The 16786-nt window shown below is 37.1% G+C and overlaps 1 protein-coding gene across 4 annotated transcripts in view; it reads left to right on the top strand.

The window, feature by feature from the left end:
* The window catches only part of INPP5B (inositol polyphosphate-5-phosphatase B), a 134236-nt gene that overhangs the window by 82880 nt on the left and 34570 nt on the right, over positions 1 to 16786 (top strand). For all 4 annotated transcript variants that reach the window (XM_075195402.1, XM_075195401.1, XM_075195404.1 and 1 more), the window contains 4 exons: positions 162 to 252; positions 4434 to 4601; positions 7120 to 7221; positions 8079 to 8193. In XM_075195402.1, the coding sequence (XP_075051503.1) occupies positions 162 to 252; positions 4434 to 4601; positions 7120 to 7221; positions 8079 to 8193 (476 nt within the window). The remainder of the gene's footprint in view (positions 1 to 161; positions 253 to 4433; positions 4602 to 7119; positions 7222 to 8078; positions 8194 to 16786) is intronic.

The raw sequence follows: 16786 nt of genomic DNA, 5'->3' as shown, positions 1-16786 counted from the left end.
AGCTACTAAGTTTACTAAGTGGAGAAGCCCATAATGGAAAGCTTACACCTTTCACAAAAGCCAAACAATTTAGTGCACCTATAACTGCAGTTCTGCAGTTTTGGCAAGATTGGGGTCAATGATGCATAATGCTCTTTTTATTTTTTATTTTTTCTTCACAGAGCACAGTACTGAACATATCCAGCAGAATGGACAATGGCTAAAGAGTGCACCGAAACACGACCCCTCACAGTCTCCACAAACTCTATCCAGGTACATGATCATATAACAAATGTACATCCAGCTAATTTTACTTTTACTTTTGGGTAAAGTGTTTTCTGTTTTGGATGCTATTTTATATTTCACAGTATGGACCTATTGTTGAGTAAATGTCTCACATGCAGCAAATGATGGTTGCCAGTTTCTTGACTTGTGGGGGAAGTGGTATTCAGTTGTTAGCAAGATTTTTTTATTCCCCCGCCGTGTTAAAAAAAAATAAAAAAAAAAAAAATTCTCCCGCGAGTTTTTGCCGGCAATAGCGACCGTTTTAAGTTAACACAGCGGGAAAACTGGTGCAATTCAGTTGAAAAAGAGGGAACACTGCCCTCGCACGTTAAAAATTGTGTTTGCGAGATTTTAGGGGAGTGAAGGGGAGTTTTAGCGCTGTCATGTATAACACAAAAAAAAAGGTTTTGCATACAGTTCCATACATTAGATTGCATTACACATTGATATACATTGATAATATCTACATTACAGTACTTTCTTTAGCATATTTTTTATTGAACTATTTTTTTTACCATACAATCATCTATACCATGTCAGAACACATTACTACATTCATATTTGTACCAAAAACATACATAAATATAATTAGTTAGTGATTTTATTTCAATATTTTTTCACAAGATAATCAACTTACACAAGTTATTCATTAGTGATAAACATAAGTTTAACTTTTTTTCAACATTTTTACATTATTTCAAATACTTTTCAGAGGTTTTTTTTTTTTAACACACCTCAAGGAGGTGCGAGATGAAATAGCATATTTGCCTGTTTTACCCGCCGCGTTAAAAAACAATTGAATAGCTTTTAACGCGGCCGTCTCTCGCACATCTTATACTTTCAATAGACCTTTTACTGGAGCGCGAGAGGACCGTTTCATGAAAAAAAAAGTAGCGTTAAAAATGGAATTGAATTGCGGGTAAAGTTAACCCGCTCGAAAATGATAATAAAAAAAACATGTTAAAATGACTTAACGCGCTAAACAAAAACAACTAGCTGACAATTGAATAACCCCCGTGGAGTGTTTTACAGGTATGTTATAGTAGATATGTTACTAATTGCAATTATGTATTACTTTAAGCATTGGTTATTTGTTTTTGGCATTTTGTCTGTCAATGATGCAGAATGTAACAACATTACTGAAATCTATTTAATTTGCTTGATATAAAATAATGTATTTTGTACCTATTGTGAATCAGAGTCATGGTCTGGTATGCTGTTCTTGTATCTGTGTTCTGTAAAAAGAAAATGCACATAAAATATTAAAATGTTATTGAAGCTAACATAAAATCTACAGTAACTGATTGGTATGGGCTGTACATATACAATATATAGGTCAGTATATCACTGTCTGAATCTCTTGCAGCATTGGTTTGTGGGAAAAAAAGCCTTGCACACACTAAGACATGATGTTATGGTAGTATTTTCTAAATGCATGTCTTATTTCATCATCTGTAGCAGTCAGTCACTAGTGGGATAGAAATAGCATTTGCTACACTTCTTAAATGTGAACATTAGTAAGTCAATATACCTTGAATCACTACTGGATTATGTGTTTATGACAAATTTATTGTGATCATAGTGAGTAGTACATGAAGATAAGTTTGATGTTTTTATTTTACTCAGTGCCCCAGGACAGAGTAGTCATATGGTAAATTTTGCTTTTCTTTAGCAGGCTTAAATACATTTCCCCCACGGTTTTTCTGAGCTGATTTCAGAATTTAAGCTGTGTAGCCTTATATTATAGACTTCTAACTAATGTGTATCCCTGCTTTTTTTTTTTTTTTTAAAAAAGGAGACACACGTTATACTAAAACATGTGAACTGTGAAACATCACTGATAATCTAGGATGGTCCGCTTTCCTGACAATTAACAGCAGTATACTCCTGTGTTAAAATAAAATTGAATACAGCAGAATGTGTAACAGAGTAATTGAAAGAAAAATACATCTACAATGTATCTGAGGGTCAACTAACAAGCATGGAAGGCTCTGAGGGGTATATTCAATTGTTGGCGTTTTCCGCCGAGAAAAAAATATTACCGTTATTATGGTAATACTAAGCCGGATTTCAGCTCGCAGCTCCCTGAGCCGCGAGCTGAAATCCAGCGTGAAATGTGCTGTAATAACGGTATTTACGTGCACTATTACCGAAATGACGGTAATAGTGTGTGCACCGTGTTACTTTAGGCAGAAACGCCAACAATTGAATATGCCCCTATAAATGGTAAAGTGAGGCAGCTGTTTCAGGGACCTTTCTGTGGATGTAGGCAAAATATAAAGAATTCATTAATTTCAAACAAGTGTGGCTTCCAATAAATATAAACTTTCCAAGCATACTTATTTTCCTATACAATCTTTACCTGTGAGCTTTAATTGAATATATACAGCAAAACACCCTGTGTAGAAATTTGGTTATACAAGACACTTCCATGTAGCCTTGGCCTTTGGGACTCCTGCCTTGTTAAACTCCATTTTTTGTTAACGTAACTGCAGCTTTATGCTTTTAGCTCTATGCAGATATTAACTTTAATTGTGCTTTGCTGCAAAAGTCTTATGTTTGAGATTTCAACATAAAAGACTTGAAAACATGAGTTTTTTTAGTGTATGCTACATTTCAACAAGTATTAAATTTTATTTTATTTGCACCCTTAGCCAAGGGCATTGCGTTAAAGGCATTTGAGACTGCATGCCATAGACTATCACATTTCACATATAATGGTTAATGAGCGCTTGCTTTTCGGGTGAACACCATTAAATATCAGAAAACCACAATGCAAACACTCCTGTCCGCACACCTCTGCTCAGATATGTTTTCATTATGTTTTTATAGGCTAGTATTATCAGAGACCGCAGGATACATCTATAGCGTCATTCTTCTGTGTTTTTGCAAGGACCGTAAAATTCTACAAAAAAAATTATCATTCCATTTTAAATGAATAGAACTTACAGTTAACAGTTGAAGTTATTTGAACTGTACTTTCCTCTATAACAGGGGTTGTCACGACAACTCATTTGTGTGTGAAAGGGTTAATTAAACCAATACCATGTCTGTCTCCCAAAGCTGAGAAACTTAGGAAGCCTTCAGTTACTCCCTGACTTATCTGAAAATTTAAACCTAATTAAATCAGATTAATTGTCTGCCTTAAATGTAGCCTTCTAATAACCAAGCCTCACATTATCTGTGTTAAGAACACAAACGCAGAACATTATTATGCTATTATTGCATAAAAGACGATAACCAAATAACCTACAGAAATAGGATTGCAATAAACCAGAAACCTAAACCTCAAGGATTTTCCTGCCACACCCCTGTATTACATTTGGCACCCATGAGCCCTCCTATGTAACACATTGGTCCCTCCCTTACCTCTAACACTTGTCCCCCACCTCTGTAGCACACCCCTCGCCAGCATATCAGTCCTTTCCTAAAGCAGGATAATTGCGTTTCTCCTCCCTAGGGTCTGATGTCTGCATTATTATCACTCTACTTACCTTTCCTGTGCTGAGAATGAGATGGCTCCAAGACAGCAGCAAGACTTGTTCTCATGTGATGAAACTTGAAACTTTGATTATGTCTCATTCACAAGACTAAGTTCTGCAATACACTGATAGTCTGGCAGTGATTAAAAGTGCAGTCGATTCTTTCTGATTCACTGCCATCTCTTTCAACCTGTCACAGTCCCTACAGCCACAGTGAGACTCCTTACAATGTGGGACAGATATAAGGGGACCCATGACTCTGGAGTAGAAATTCTGCTGTAGTTTTTATGTCCTGGTATCTCAGGTCCCACTGTATTTGTCCTGCTTCCTGTGGGATCCAACTACCCGCATATATGCTCTATAAGTAGTTCACTGCTAGTTACATCAAAAATGGATAGTATAAAGACTGTATATTACATACATACTTGTTTACATACTTTATAAACAACATTCTGTCATACACACACATGGCAGGGCACACGCATGTAATGATTGTGAGGAAGCATAATCCACGACTCTTCTGGAAAATCTAATAAAGCTGACAAGACTGATACATGCTGTTTGTTTTGTCTTCATTTTTAGATGAACATATGGTATTGTGTTGAAGCAATTATTTGAAGAAACATTATAAACTGGATTCTAAGCATTTATTTACAGTGAGCTTTTTCCATTTTCTTCTATTGTCAGACACCATAAAACTAAATCTGATATCACTGACATGGTGCGATCAGCAGATGTGATCTCTGCTAACAAGGTGGAAATGCTACCCTTCCCAAAATTCGGCCTGCGCGACAATTTAATTAAGTCTGAGCTCTTGAAGAAAGAACCGACCTATACCTCAATCAAAGATTTCAGGTAATGTAAAACTTAAGTTCTTTTGTCTTTTTTTCTGTATTTGAGAGGCACTATATTTCATGTTAGGTAGTTGAATTATATTTTGTACCAAATAAAAACAGTAAACACTGCAAGGCGATGATCACACAAGTGTAATATTATACTGTCGAATACACATAGAAGGTGAAATGATCGATTTTTTTATTGCCTTAACATTATATTGTTTGTCCAAAAAAACCAAAATGCCAATAATGTATAAACCCGCCCATAAAAATCTCTGAAATATTACATCATAGCGACCATAGCCTTTAAGCCACTTGTAAAATTAAGTTGTCTAAAGCAACCACTGCAGCTGGTTCACAGCTTAGCACCTATAAAACACCAACGCTCCATGCAGTATTTTTACACAGGAACATGTAGTGATAGAAAAATATAAAGTGGTATTACTTGGTCTGTTTAAAGACCACTTGCAAACGTAGCAAAATTACTGCTCATTCTGTGTTAAACCAATTCTCCGTCAAACTCCTCAATCTTTTATACTTTAAGAAGGAATCTATTAGAGAAATTAGGAACGCTGATGTTCTAACCGAACAATAACTCTGATGAACAAAGGACATTACATATATTTAACCTCTTCATTGTTAAGAACTAGTGAAGCACACTTTGCAGATATACCCTCATGACTGCAAAGGGCAAGTACACTTGTGCTCAACAGGGCATGGGTTTTCAAGGATAAAGATAATACTCACCGATCACTTAACAATGCATCGGTGAGTTTTTATTTTCTCCATGTTCTGGTGAAGGAGGCTGAGCCAGTGATATCATTGTTGCAACGTCAGAGTGTTAGGTCCGCACTACTTACACACAGAGTCCAGGGAGCTTGCATTTCATTCATCCTGGTTTCTGCATAGAAAGGTGTATCCCTGTTTGAATGAGGGTATTCCCTTTCACAACCATTGGTGCCCATAGTAAGTATATTATCTATGATCACTTGTGATCAGCAATAACAACCACTACACTAAGAAGAGCCCATAGGTGGGGGGATTCACTATTTAAACTCCCTGAAACAGCGTACCCCCTAAATTCTACAAGGTATAATGATCTATGTTATGTAAACATATTCCACATGTTTACTTGGTCGATGTATGCAAACATGATCCCTCCCACCACCAAAACCATTACTATTTTCCAATTTTCTGAATACTAGTGTACATTCCAGTCTTGGGTTATAGAGAATTAATTGTATATATTTTTGGGACAACAAAGTCTTCTGGAAAAAACAAGGTATGATTTGTGTGGGTACTGCACAGAAAAAGACTAACATTGATGTTGGAATGTGACTAGATGGAAGTGTCAAAATAGGTCCAAAATAGGCCCTGGACACAGGTAAAAAGGTAGCAGTGAAGGGGGTAATATCTTGGTCATGTATGTGCATAACTAAAGCCTAGTCCTTTTGTAATGCATCCAATCAGATTGGATACCTGACTGGAATACACTGCTCTTACCTATGTATTTTTATTGCTTTGTTTTTTCTAAATGTGTGACTGCTATTATGTGCTATATAGTAAAATTTAGCAGGTCAGAACTGGTCAAACCACTTACTATACAAAACTCTTCCATAGTTTATTGACTTGCGTTGACCTCGCAAATTACACTTTGTATAATAACTGTTACATGTAAAACATGCCATTTTTTTTTGCCATTAAAATCATGTTTATTTGGATTTATCTATACATTTAATATGTGCTTAGTCAATCCTTATGTATCTAAAATGATGGCATCAGTATGTCAGAGATGCTGCTGGTACTGCTTTAGTGATATTCAATAAAGTAAATCATGGATATAAAATACTGGTTAACAGTATGTCATTAAGGATTTACATCCAGATAAGCATCTTTTTTAAAGCAGTATTATTTCTGCATTATTTAGCATTTACTTTTAAATACTCCTCTATTAGCACTCTTCCTTTTTGTTTGTTTTTATACAAATTTACAGGCTCGTCTTTTGCAGATTGAGGCCTAAATAAAGAGTAGCAACTGTGAGTTTTTTTTATAGATTTTTAAATTGTTGACAAATTCTTTAAATACATAATCTATTTATATTTTATATCAGTAATTTGGCTACCAAGTGGCTGAAGTGCTGTTTGTAGTATTTTTTATTCCACAAAGAAAATAATGCAATACAACTCTACATATATATCTGCATTTATTGGCAATGTGTTGCAATCACACCCTTATATCGTATAGCTTATTAATTGCATATCTTATAGACTTACAGACTTTTGAGCCAAAATGTGGAATGCACTGGAGCTGAAGGGACCTCCTACGCTTCTGTAGATAGGCCCCAAAATGAGGCAAACACTGCACCTCATTGGTATTTAACAATTTATAATTAAATGTGAAATTAAGCTGTGATGGCAAGCTTTACTTCTGTGTAGTATATTGAAGAGATTGGCAAATATTCCATGTTTTAAGAACTTCAGCAATTGTGTGATTGACTGTTCTACATTTAGCAGTATTTCAAATGTTTCTGTTTTCAGTTTTTTTGTTGGAACATACAATGTCAATGGACAGTCACCAAAGGAGGACTTACAGCCCTGGCTAAGTGCAGACCCTGAGCCACCTGATGTATATTGTATTGGGTATGTAGTATGTCTTCAAATTATTATTACACAAAAGCTAAATAGGAATAGTTGCCTTTTTTTTCTTTTTTAGCTCCTTGACAAAGTGCAACTGTCAGCGTAATACATCCTGGCACTGAAATTACAGATGGACCAGTGTGCTTTATGATTGATTCCTGTTGTTGACAGTATGTCCTGGCCTATTAACTTAGTCATAGAAGTGATCATTCAACTGCCAACAACACTAATGGTTAAGGAGTATAGTTCGACAACACTATTCAGCTGTGTAAGAATATTTTACATCAATAAGATAGAAAATACACAATGTGCTGGAATCATAATGTGACAGCAAAATAGAAACATTGTGACAGAAGCAAAAAAAAAAAAAATATTTTAAGATTACATCCTTTGGCCAACTGTGTGGTAAATTTGTCATTTAATGACTTAATAATGTGTCTTGCTGCTGTAAATCAGTTTAGTACACACATCATTTAAAGGAAATTTCCAATTTAGGGTCATTTTGTGCAGTTATTCCCTCTATCTACTGACCTGGTGGGGTCAAATTGGCAATATTGTCAACATCTAGGTCTAGAAATTCAATCTGCTGGTTTCTTTACTCATTTGTCACCTTGTAATTACAGTCAGTGTTGAATGAGTGCTGTGCAATTTAATATTGTTAAAGTAAATTTTGAAATGTGTTTTATGCCAATTGCATTCCACTCTCTAAATATATTTTTATTCTTGTATTGTGGTTGTGTTCAATAGTCAAGTTTTTTCAAGCAGTGATGTCAGGCAGTAGCTAGGAAGTGTTAATTACAGCAGCCTTGGGTACTTTTTCCACATAAATATCTACATGTTAGATTCCTCTTTCCTCGTAGATTTCAAGAGCTTGATTTAAGCAAGGAAGCATTTTTTTTCAATGATACACCCAAAGAAGAAGAATGGTTCAGAGCAGTTTCTGATGGATTACACCCGGGAGCCAATTATGCAAAGGTATATACATATACTTGTGGTATATTGACATTCCATGTATTGTTTACAAATATGACATACCTTCTGTTAAAATACTCTGCCATCACATTTCCTATCTATTTCAGCCAAGATTGCTGTAAACTTGACTAAATTATTTAATTAATCAAAAGTGTTTATATCCATAATATATTTAATTCAGCTCAGTGGTATTTCTTGAGAAGAAAACCATTGTTTTTTAAGAATCCTTATCAAGGTTTAGTTTTTAATTATTTTGTTAGTAAATACGTCAGATTTAATATTCCATGAAAGACAAATAATTTTATAGCACCATTTATTGTTTTAAATCATGATAACAATTCATATGTTGGTCGCTGCCTACTGAAGAAGTTTTGTTTCCAAAGTTGCCACCATTATATATGCATCACCTGTTTATGTTCTACAAGTTCTTAGTGGGTCTGGATGCTAGTTATGTCTTTTGAACAATATTTTGTTAGAAGCATTTTGTACATACAAAAATTAGGGCATCAGTCTTGCGGTTTACAATGGTGTAAAAGAATGAAAAATATTAATTTAAACACAGGAAATTATTAATATAATTAAGTCAAATCATCATGGAAGACTGAAAATCGATGACACAGTTGAGTCAAATATTTCAATAAACAACTTATCATGCACATCAATGTGTTTATAAAATAATGTAGATGCTATTTAATGTGTTTAGTTCAAGATTCATTTTAGAATCCCATTTGTAAGTAGCAATTAAAGTCACCATAAATAAAGGAAATTTTTTGATAAGTAAATATAAATTGTTATGAAAGAGGCCCAGAGAGGAGTCATCACCATCAACATTTATTTATATAGAGCCAGCAAATTTCGTAGCGCTTTACATTTGGGAACAAACAGTAATAAAACCATACTGGATAATAAATACAGACATAGAGGTAAGAGGGCCTTGCTTGCAAACTTGCAATCTATGGGACAATGGGAGTTTGATACACAAGGGTAAGTGCTACATCATATTGCATATTTTTCAGCTAGAATGCAAAGGTAAAAAGTATTGAGTGGGCTGTATGATCAGTCAAACAGCAATGTAGGTCAGAGGGTTATTGTCTTGTGTTAGCTGTGTAGAGAGTGGTAAGAGATTTACGATGGTGGTTGAGGAATATCATAAGCTTGGGTTTTCAAAGAACTCATGAAGGTTTGAAAACTAGAGGGGAGTCTTATTGTGCGAGGGAGGGAATTCCACAAAGTGGTGGCAGCCTGTAAAAAGTCCTGTAAACAGGAATGGGAGGATGTGATGAGAGTGGAAGAGAGACGCAGGTCTCGTGCAGAACGGAGATGTCGAGTTGTGAGATATTTTGAGACAAGTGAGGATATGTATTTTGGTGCAATTTTGTTGATGGCCTTGTATGTTAATAGCAGAATTTTATATTGAATTTGTTGAAAAACAGGCAACTAATGTAGAGACTGACAGAGTGGCTCAGCAGAGAAAGAACGGTTTGCAAGGAAAATCAATCTAGCTGCTGCGTGCAAAATAGATTGTAAGGGTTCAAGTCTGATTTTGGAAACAACAGTAAGGAAGGAACTGCAATAGTCGATGTGGGAGATGGGTCCTGAAATTAAAAGTTTTCCACTCTCGTGTGAGATATGTGCGTATTCTGGAAATGTTTTTTAAATGTATGTAACAGATTTAGATATAGAGTCGATGTGGGAAGCAAAGGATAGTTGTGAGTCACGAATTACACGTGGGCAACAGGATTGTGGGGTGGGATTTATGATCATGTCCTTTGTGACTGAGTCACATAGCATACAAATTACTTTTTATCCTTTGTAATGTAGCTGGACCAATATGCAGTATTGTCGTGAACAAAGAGAACTTACAGTTATTTATAAGGGTTAACCCATCACATAATTGTGGTGAATAAGGCCTAAATCATAACTGCAGTGTAAATATGGTATATCAATTGAATCCATTGATAAGTTGAGCTACTAAATTTTAAAATGCGAGGTCAGAAAGTCTGTTGTATGTGTATTTGATGACTCTGTACATCCCTGTGTTAGAAGATAGCAGTGTCACCTGTAGCAGCTTCAAAGGGCCCCTGCTGTGAGCTATATCCTGACACAAGTTAGTTTTTGGACACCTGAATAGACTTTGTGGGCCGGTCACAGCTTGACATCCTTGCAGTCAAAGGCAGCATTTGAAGGCCTATACAGGTATATAGAAATACAAGTTAACCCGTGCATGATACTCATGCATTCTAGTCAAATCAAGCTACTTAAGGTGTTAAAAAGGTTCTTGTCATGCATTTGGGCCTAGCCCAGGCCTCCTCAGGGGAAGAGCGTTACTTCCCGACGCAAGCGCCCTTTTTTATTGTGGTTTTGTCCACATGTCACCACCTCATCATTTTTCTCCATCACCTCATCCTTCATCAAGCTACTTAAGGTGTTAAAAACTCCACACTGTCACCCCCGGCAACCACCAACCACTCCCAACTGTCACTTCTCCTTCAAGAAATATATAGGTCAGTGTATAACTCTGCCCAGCAGGTGGCGCTGCAGCTTGGTTTTTTTTTTCACACACGCCACTAGGCATTTATATAGTAGATGAGCTTCAAAGGAAAATGTCTTCATAGTTCATATTTTGGGAAATCGGGGCGGCTCTCCATACTGAGGAGCAGAAATCACACCAGGGTTGTGAATGACAGGTACTGGCGGTATTCGTGAACAGCTATAATCACATATCTTCGGAAAAGGTATGTCACATTGTCATAATTCCATCATGTTTGGTATTTAAATGTGCGGGAGATTATGACCAGTTTATTGAAGGGGTACTTATGTCTCTGACATATATCTATGAAGAATTACCCAAAGGTGAAAACGTTGGGAATATTTGGGAGCAAACTATTGTGTCACCCAGGGGACATCCCTGGCCCCCTTTAGCATTAACACTGCCCCTGTGAAGACTGTCCTGTTTGGGATCTCTTTATCCGTGTTCAATAGGTGGTAGCAAGACCGAAGTGGATGTCGTGTGAACGCTGTTTGGGGGCGATTCAGTAAATCTGTAGCCTTAGGGAAAGAGGTGAGTGTGAGATTTGGACTGGAATGCGGTGTGTTCCCTTAGAGTAAACACTTTCAACTCACGAGTGCGCAAAGGTTTTCCTGACAAAATAAAGGTGATATATTGTCTGACTGTGTGAATATATGATAAGATATCTAATCGGGGAGTAGCTAAACGGGCTTATCCCTGACAAGTATGTAGATTTAACCTCATGTTTCTGACTCCCATTGACCTATAGGTTGTAAGCTTGCAAGCAGAGACCTCTTGCCTCTTTTATTTGTTTTACCCAGTATTGTTTATTACTGTTTCTCCCCAATTGTAAAGAATTTGCTGGCGCTATATAAATAATTGTTGATGAGAATCCTGAGTGGTGTAGGGGGGAACACTGCCTTGAGAAAAGAGGCTCTTCATAGGAAACAGCCGGCATCTGGAACACTGAGACTGCACACTGCATAGGAAGTGAGTATGCAGGAGGCCGGAGCCAGATCCAGTAACCATGGAAAGATGTACTGGCAAGCACTGTGAGTACTGAGCAACCTTATAAAGGATTGTCGCACCAAACTAGTTGAGAGTGAAGGCTCACTTGAAGATGGCATTGCTGAGTTAAATTCACAGTTACTTTGATTCAAAAATCATGTTCATGTTAAATTAATTCATTCTCAAACATTCACTGGCATGATTGAAAATCTAAAGGAAGGTGAGGCTGTACTCAAAATTAATTTTGCGGGAAATTTCTCTGCAGTGACCCAAGATGTAATACAGTTAGCGCATTGGAACCACAATGAGGTCACTATATTTACTGCTTGTGCATGGCTTTCAAGGGAAGAAAAATGTTCCTTTGCAGTGATCAATGATTGTCTTGTCCATGACAAGTATGCCGTATTTGCCTACCTGAAAACAATTGTAACTTCATGGAAAAATTTGTTCAATTTACTAAACATTAAGATATTTTCCGATGGGGCAGCAGCCCAATTTAAGAATAGATTTACATTGTCAAACCTTTGTTTTATGAAAGAAGAATTCAGTGTGGAGGGGCAATGGTAATTTTTTGCTACATCCTATGGCAAGGGGGTGGTTGATGGGATAGGAATCGTAGTAAAACGTGCTGTGTAGAGCAGAATAAAACAGCACAGATTTCAGGTTGAGAATTAAATACTGGAGCTTGCCAGTGCAAAATGTTGAAATCATATGTATCATTTCTGAAGAAATTGAAGAAAACAAGGAAATACTAGATCAAAGATGGAAAGCTGTAATTGGTATTGATGGATTACAGTCACTACACTATCAGCAGGGCAATGACAAACAGACTGATTGTTGGGCACACTTTTCAGTCTGAGCACAAAATGTTCAACGTTTTCAAACTCCGAATCTCCCATGCGCACTCTCATTGTGAACCTTATAGTCCTGAAGATCGTACCTCCTGACTAGTAATTATTAAAATATAGCCACCTGAGGTTGCCGATGTAACAGCAGGGACGTTTTTTATGATACAGTTCAAAACATATTCCAGAAAGACAACTTACTGCATATGTGTTGGCATTGCACAGAGCTTTTGTGAAGATGACAGTTCAGTGAAAGTAATGTTTTTGAAGGTTGTTCAAAACAAATAACAATACTAACATTGGCATATCCTTTTGAACTGCATCTTTGGATCAGTGTCCTACACGATTCACCATTACCATTTATTTATATAGCACCACTAATTCTGCAGCGCTGTACAGAGAACTCCCTCACATCAGTTCCTGCCCTATTGGGGCTTACAGTCTAAATTCCTTAACATACACACACACACACGGGTCAATTTGTTAGCAGCCAATTAACCTACTAGTATGTTTTTGGAGTGTGGGAGGAAACCGGGCGGAGCACCCGGAGGAAGCCCACGCAAACATGGGAAGAACATACAAACTCCACACAGATAAGGCCATGGTCGGTAATTGAACTCATGACCCCAGTGATGTAAGGCAGAAGTGATAACCACTAAACCACCGGGCTGCCCAATATAATATATTTGGCCAGGGTCCATTTTCGAATATTAAGGTTATCACTGTTTGACCTTGTTTATATGTGGTGTTATGTTTTAATCTGATCATTTTATAAACATTTTATAAATTTACATAACACAGTGTATACTATTGCATTTGTGCCTTGGGAAATATTTATTTGTTTCTAGTGCTTTTGGGAGACTGTCTGGAATTCACTCTTTCCCTATTCTTTTCCCTTTCGGCAGCAGCATATCTCATATCCTATATAGATCTGCTCTGATCTATCTACTATTTGTTTTTTCCCATTTTGTAAATTTTGATCAGATTCTTGCAGTGTTGCTTACACCAGTGCTTAAAAAATTGAGGCTGTGTTTTTTAAAGTTTTCTGCTATGGTAGATGTGTTTGAACAGGGTTAAAAGTGGAATGTAAAAATAAAAAATCTGTACTCAAAACAATAATATTTGCAATAAGATTAACATGTTAAATGACAAAAAAAATTTATATAGCAATAGAAGTGTACTGTTTATGTTTTACATATATAAAATGGGTGTTAATGTTTTTTTATTTTGTCACGGGTGGGATACGGTGCAAAATAATTCTCAGTATTTTTCATAAAACTTATACTTTCTTCATGTTTTTTTTTTTATATATTTCATATTCTACCCCAAGTTCTTACTTCAGAATGGGTAAATTATACGTTTTATCCCACTTGTACATTCAGAGATTGTATAAAATTTCTCACTATGTGAGAAGGTATGTCTACTTTTTGTCCCACCCGTGACACAAGTTTGAAAATCAATATTGCCATACCTAAAGTTGGCAAATAAAGAGTTACCATACACATCTTATAATACATGCACACTGTATGTAAGCTACCATAATAATGTAAATATACTTCATAATATAAGAGAGAGAGCCTCTTTATAAGAAAACCTCAGTGCAAGTGTCCCACGTGTGAAGCGGAATCATGTCCAGGAGTTAGGTTAGAAAAGCCAGAGTCTGAGTTTTTACCTCTTTTTAGGTTGCAGTTATATTTGTTTTAAGTGTTATATATAGAAATCTTTTGGCTAATGAATACAGCAGAACAAACAAGCACGCTTTAATATATAAAAAATACAAATTTCACAAATGTTTTCATAAGTTTATAATAGCACCCAAGTTTTAACGGGGACATGTTCTGTTTCAGCTAAGATTTTCTCTTTAGTACCTTGTGTATTATATATTTCCAAAAACAAACTTGTACTAGCTCCCAGACGGCCTCTTTCTACATCACAATTACAGAAGAGATGTTGGAAGAAGCCATCTGGGAGCAAATGAGTCCACCTCCAAAGAGGACATTCAATTTTTGCAGTTCATAAAAATATGCTACACTGTCTCCCCGGCAGAGGGAGCATCTTACGTTTTGTGGGGGGGGTTTTTGTTTTGTTTTTTAGCGATCCCTCATCCAGTGTGTAATGGTGGCAGCAGGACCAGTGCTTACTGCACTATGCCCTAAAATGTTCATGGGGTCTGAGAACAGCCAATTTTTTTTTTTTACTGGTGGAACTACAACCAGTGCAGTCCATGCGGTGAGGGGGGCCCAGAAATTCTAGTATACAAAGACCCCCAGTCTGCTCTTCTGAAAACGTGAAGCCCAATTTGGGCTTTCAGTTCTGTGGGCTTTCAGTTAAACGGACTTCACCGATCATGCACCCGCACCCACTCTTACTCAGAAGAGCAGAGTGGGAGCCTGTGGAATGGATGAACCAGTGTCACTGGTCACCCATCCCTCAAAACCTTCCCAAAACAGAACTGTTATTACATTATGTCTAAACTGAAATATGTAAGTTCCTGAAATCTCAGTTAGAGAGTATTGCCTAGGCACAAGCGGTATATTTTATTGTGTTAACAAAAGGTGCAAAATGTGATTGGTGCTCATGGTAACCTATCAACCTTCATTGACTTTGCTCCTTAAAGTATAACTGTGAGTTTTTTGAAAAGTAACGTAGTAGTCCACTCCATATTGATGTAAGAAGTTATGCACAAATTTGTAAACTGTGCTTGTGGTAATTCAGTATCTTATCTTGTATTCTCTTATATTATCTGACTGCAACTAAACCTCTTTTATTACTCATAAACAGTTGAGGTTTGCTTGTTTTGCTTAAATGATTAATTATTCTGTATTCCCAAAGAATCTGGGGCTTAATTGCAATAACGCTTGCAGAAGTGTATGTATACCTATACACTACATGGACAAAAGTATGTGGATACCCTTCTAATTAGGGGTGTCCTTTTCAACTACACCGATTGCTAACGGGTGCATAAAGTCAAGGATACAGCCATACAATCTCCAGAGTCAAACATTAGCTATAGAATGGGTTGTACTAAGGAACTCAGTGACTTTCAACATTGCACTGCCATAGGATGCCACCTTTCCAACAAGTCTATTCATCAAATTTTTGCCCTGCTAGAGCTGCCACAGTCAACTGTTAATGCTGTTATTGTGAAGTGGAAACTTCTTGAAGCAACAACAGCGCAGTGTAAAGTGGTAAGCCACACAAGGTCACAGAACAGGATAGCTGAGTTCTGAAGCGTGTATCGCGTAAACATCATTTGTTCTTGGTTGCAATACTTGCTACCAAATTCCAAACTGCCACTAGAAGCAACATCCGCACAAGAACTGTTTATCAGAAACTTCATGGATTGGGTTTGGGAGCACAAGCCTCAAATCACCATGTGCAATGCAAAACGTCGACTGGTGTGGTGTAAATCACACCGACATTCGACTCTGGAGCAGTGTTCTCTGGAATTGAGAATTGCGCTTCACCATCTGGCAGTCTGATAGATGAATCTGGGCTTGGTTTATGCCAGGAGAACACTTCCTACCCATATGCGTACTGCTAAATCTAAAGTTTGGTGGAGGAGGCTTTTTTCATGGTTTGCCCCGGGCCTTTCTCTCCAGTGAAGGGAAATCTTAATTCTACAGCATACAATGTGCTTTGTAGAGAATTGTATGCTTCCAACAGTTTGGGGAAGACACTTTCTTGTTTCAGCACAACAATGCCCCCATGCACAAAGCGAGGTCCATCAAAAATGGTTCCCAGAGTTTGATGTGAAAGAACATGACTGGCCTGTACAAGCAATGACCTCAACCCCCACTGAACACCTTTGGGATAAACTAGAATGCTGGGTGCAAGGCAGCCCTTGTAGCCTAACCTCAATAATGCTCTTGTGGCTGATTGGATGACAGTCCCCGCGGCCATATTCTAAGATCTAATTGAAAGCCGTCTCAAAAGAGTGGAGGCTGTTATAGCAGTAATGGGAGGACTGACCCCATATTAATGCCCATGGTTTTGGATGTGATGTTTGGGTGTCCACATACAGTCATGGCCCAAAGTTTTGAGAATGACACAAATATTATTTTTCACAAAGTCTGCTGCCTCAGTTTTTATGACGGCAAATTGCATATACACCAGAATGTCATGAAGAGTGATCAGATGAATTGCAATTGATTTCAAAGTTCCTCTTTGCCATGCCAATGAACTTTATCCCAAAAACAACATTTTCACTGCATTTTGCCCTGCCCAAAAGGAC

Source organism: Mixophyes fleayi, chromosome 2 (genome assembly GCF_038048845.1).
Source record: "Mixophyes fleayi isolate aMixFle1 chromosome 2, aMixFle1.hap1, whole genome shotgun sequence".
NCBI classification, from domain to species: domain Eukaryota; kingdom Metazoa; phylum Chordata; class Amphibia; order Anura; family Limnodynastidae; genus Mixophyes; species Mixophyes fleayi.
The sequence above is the reverse complement of the archived record's forward strand: the minus strand, read 5'-3'. Positions and strand labels throughout refer to the sequence as shown.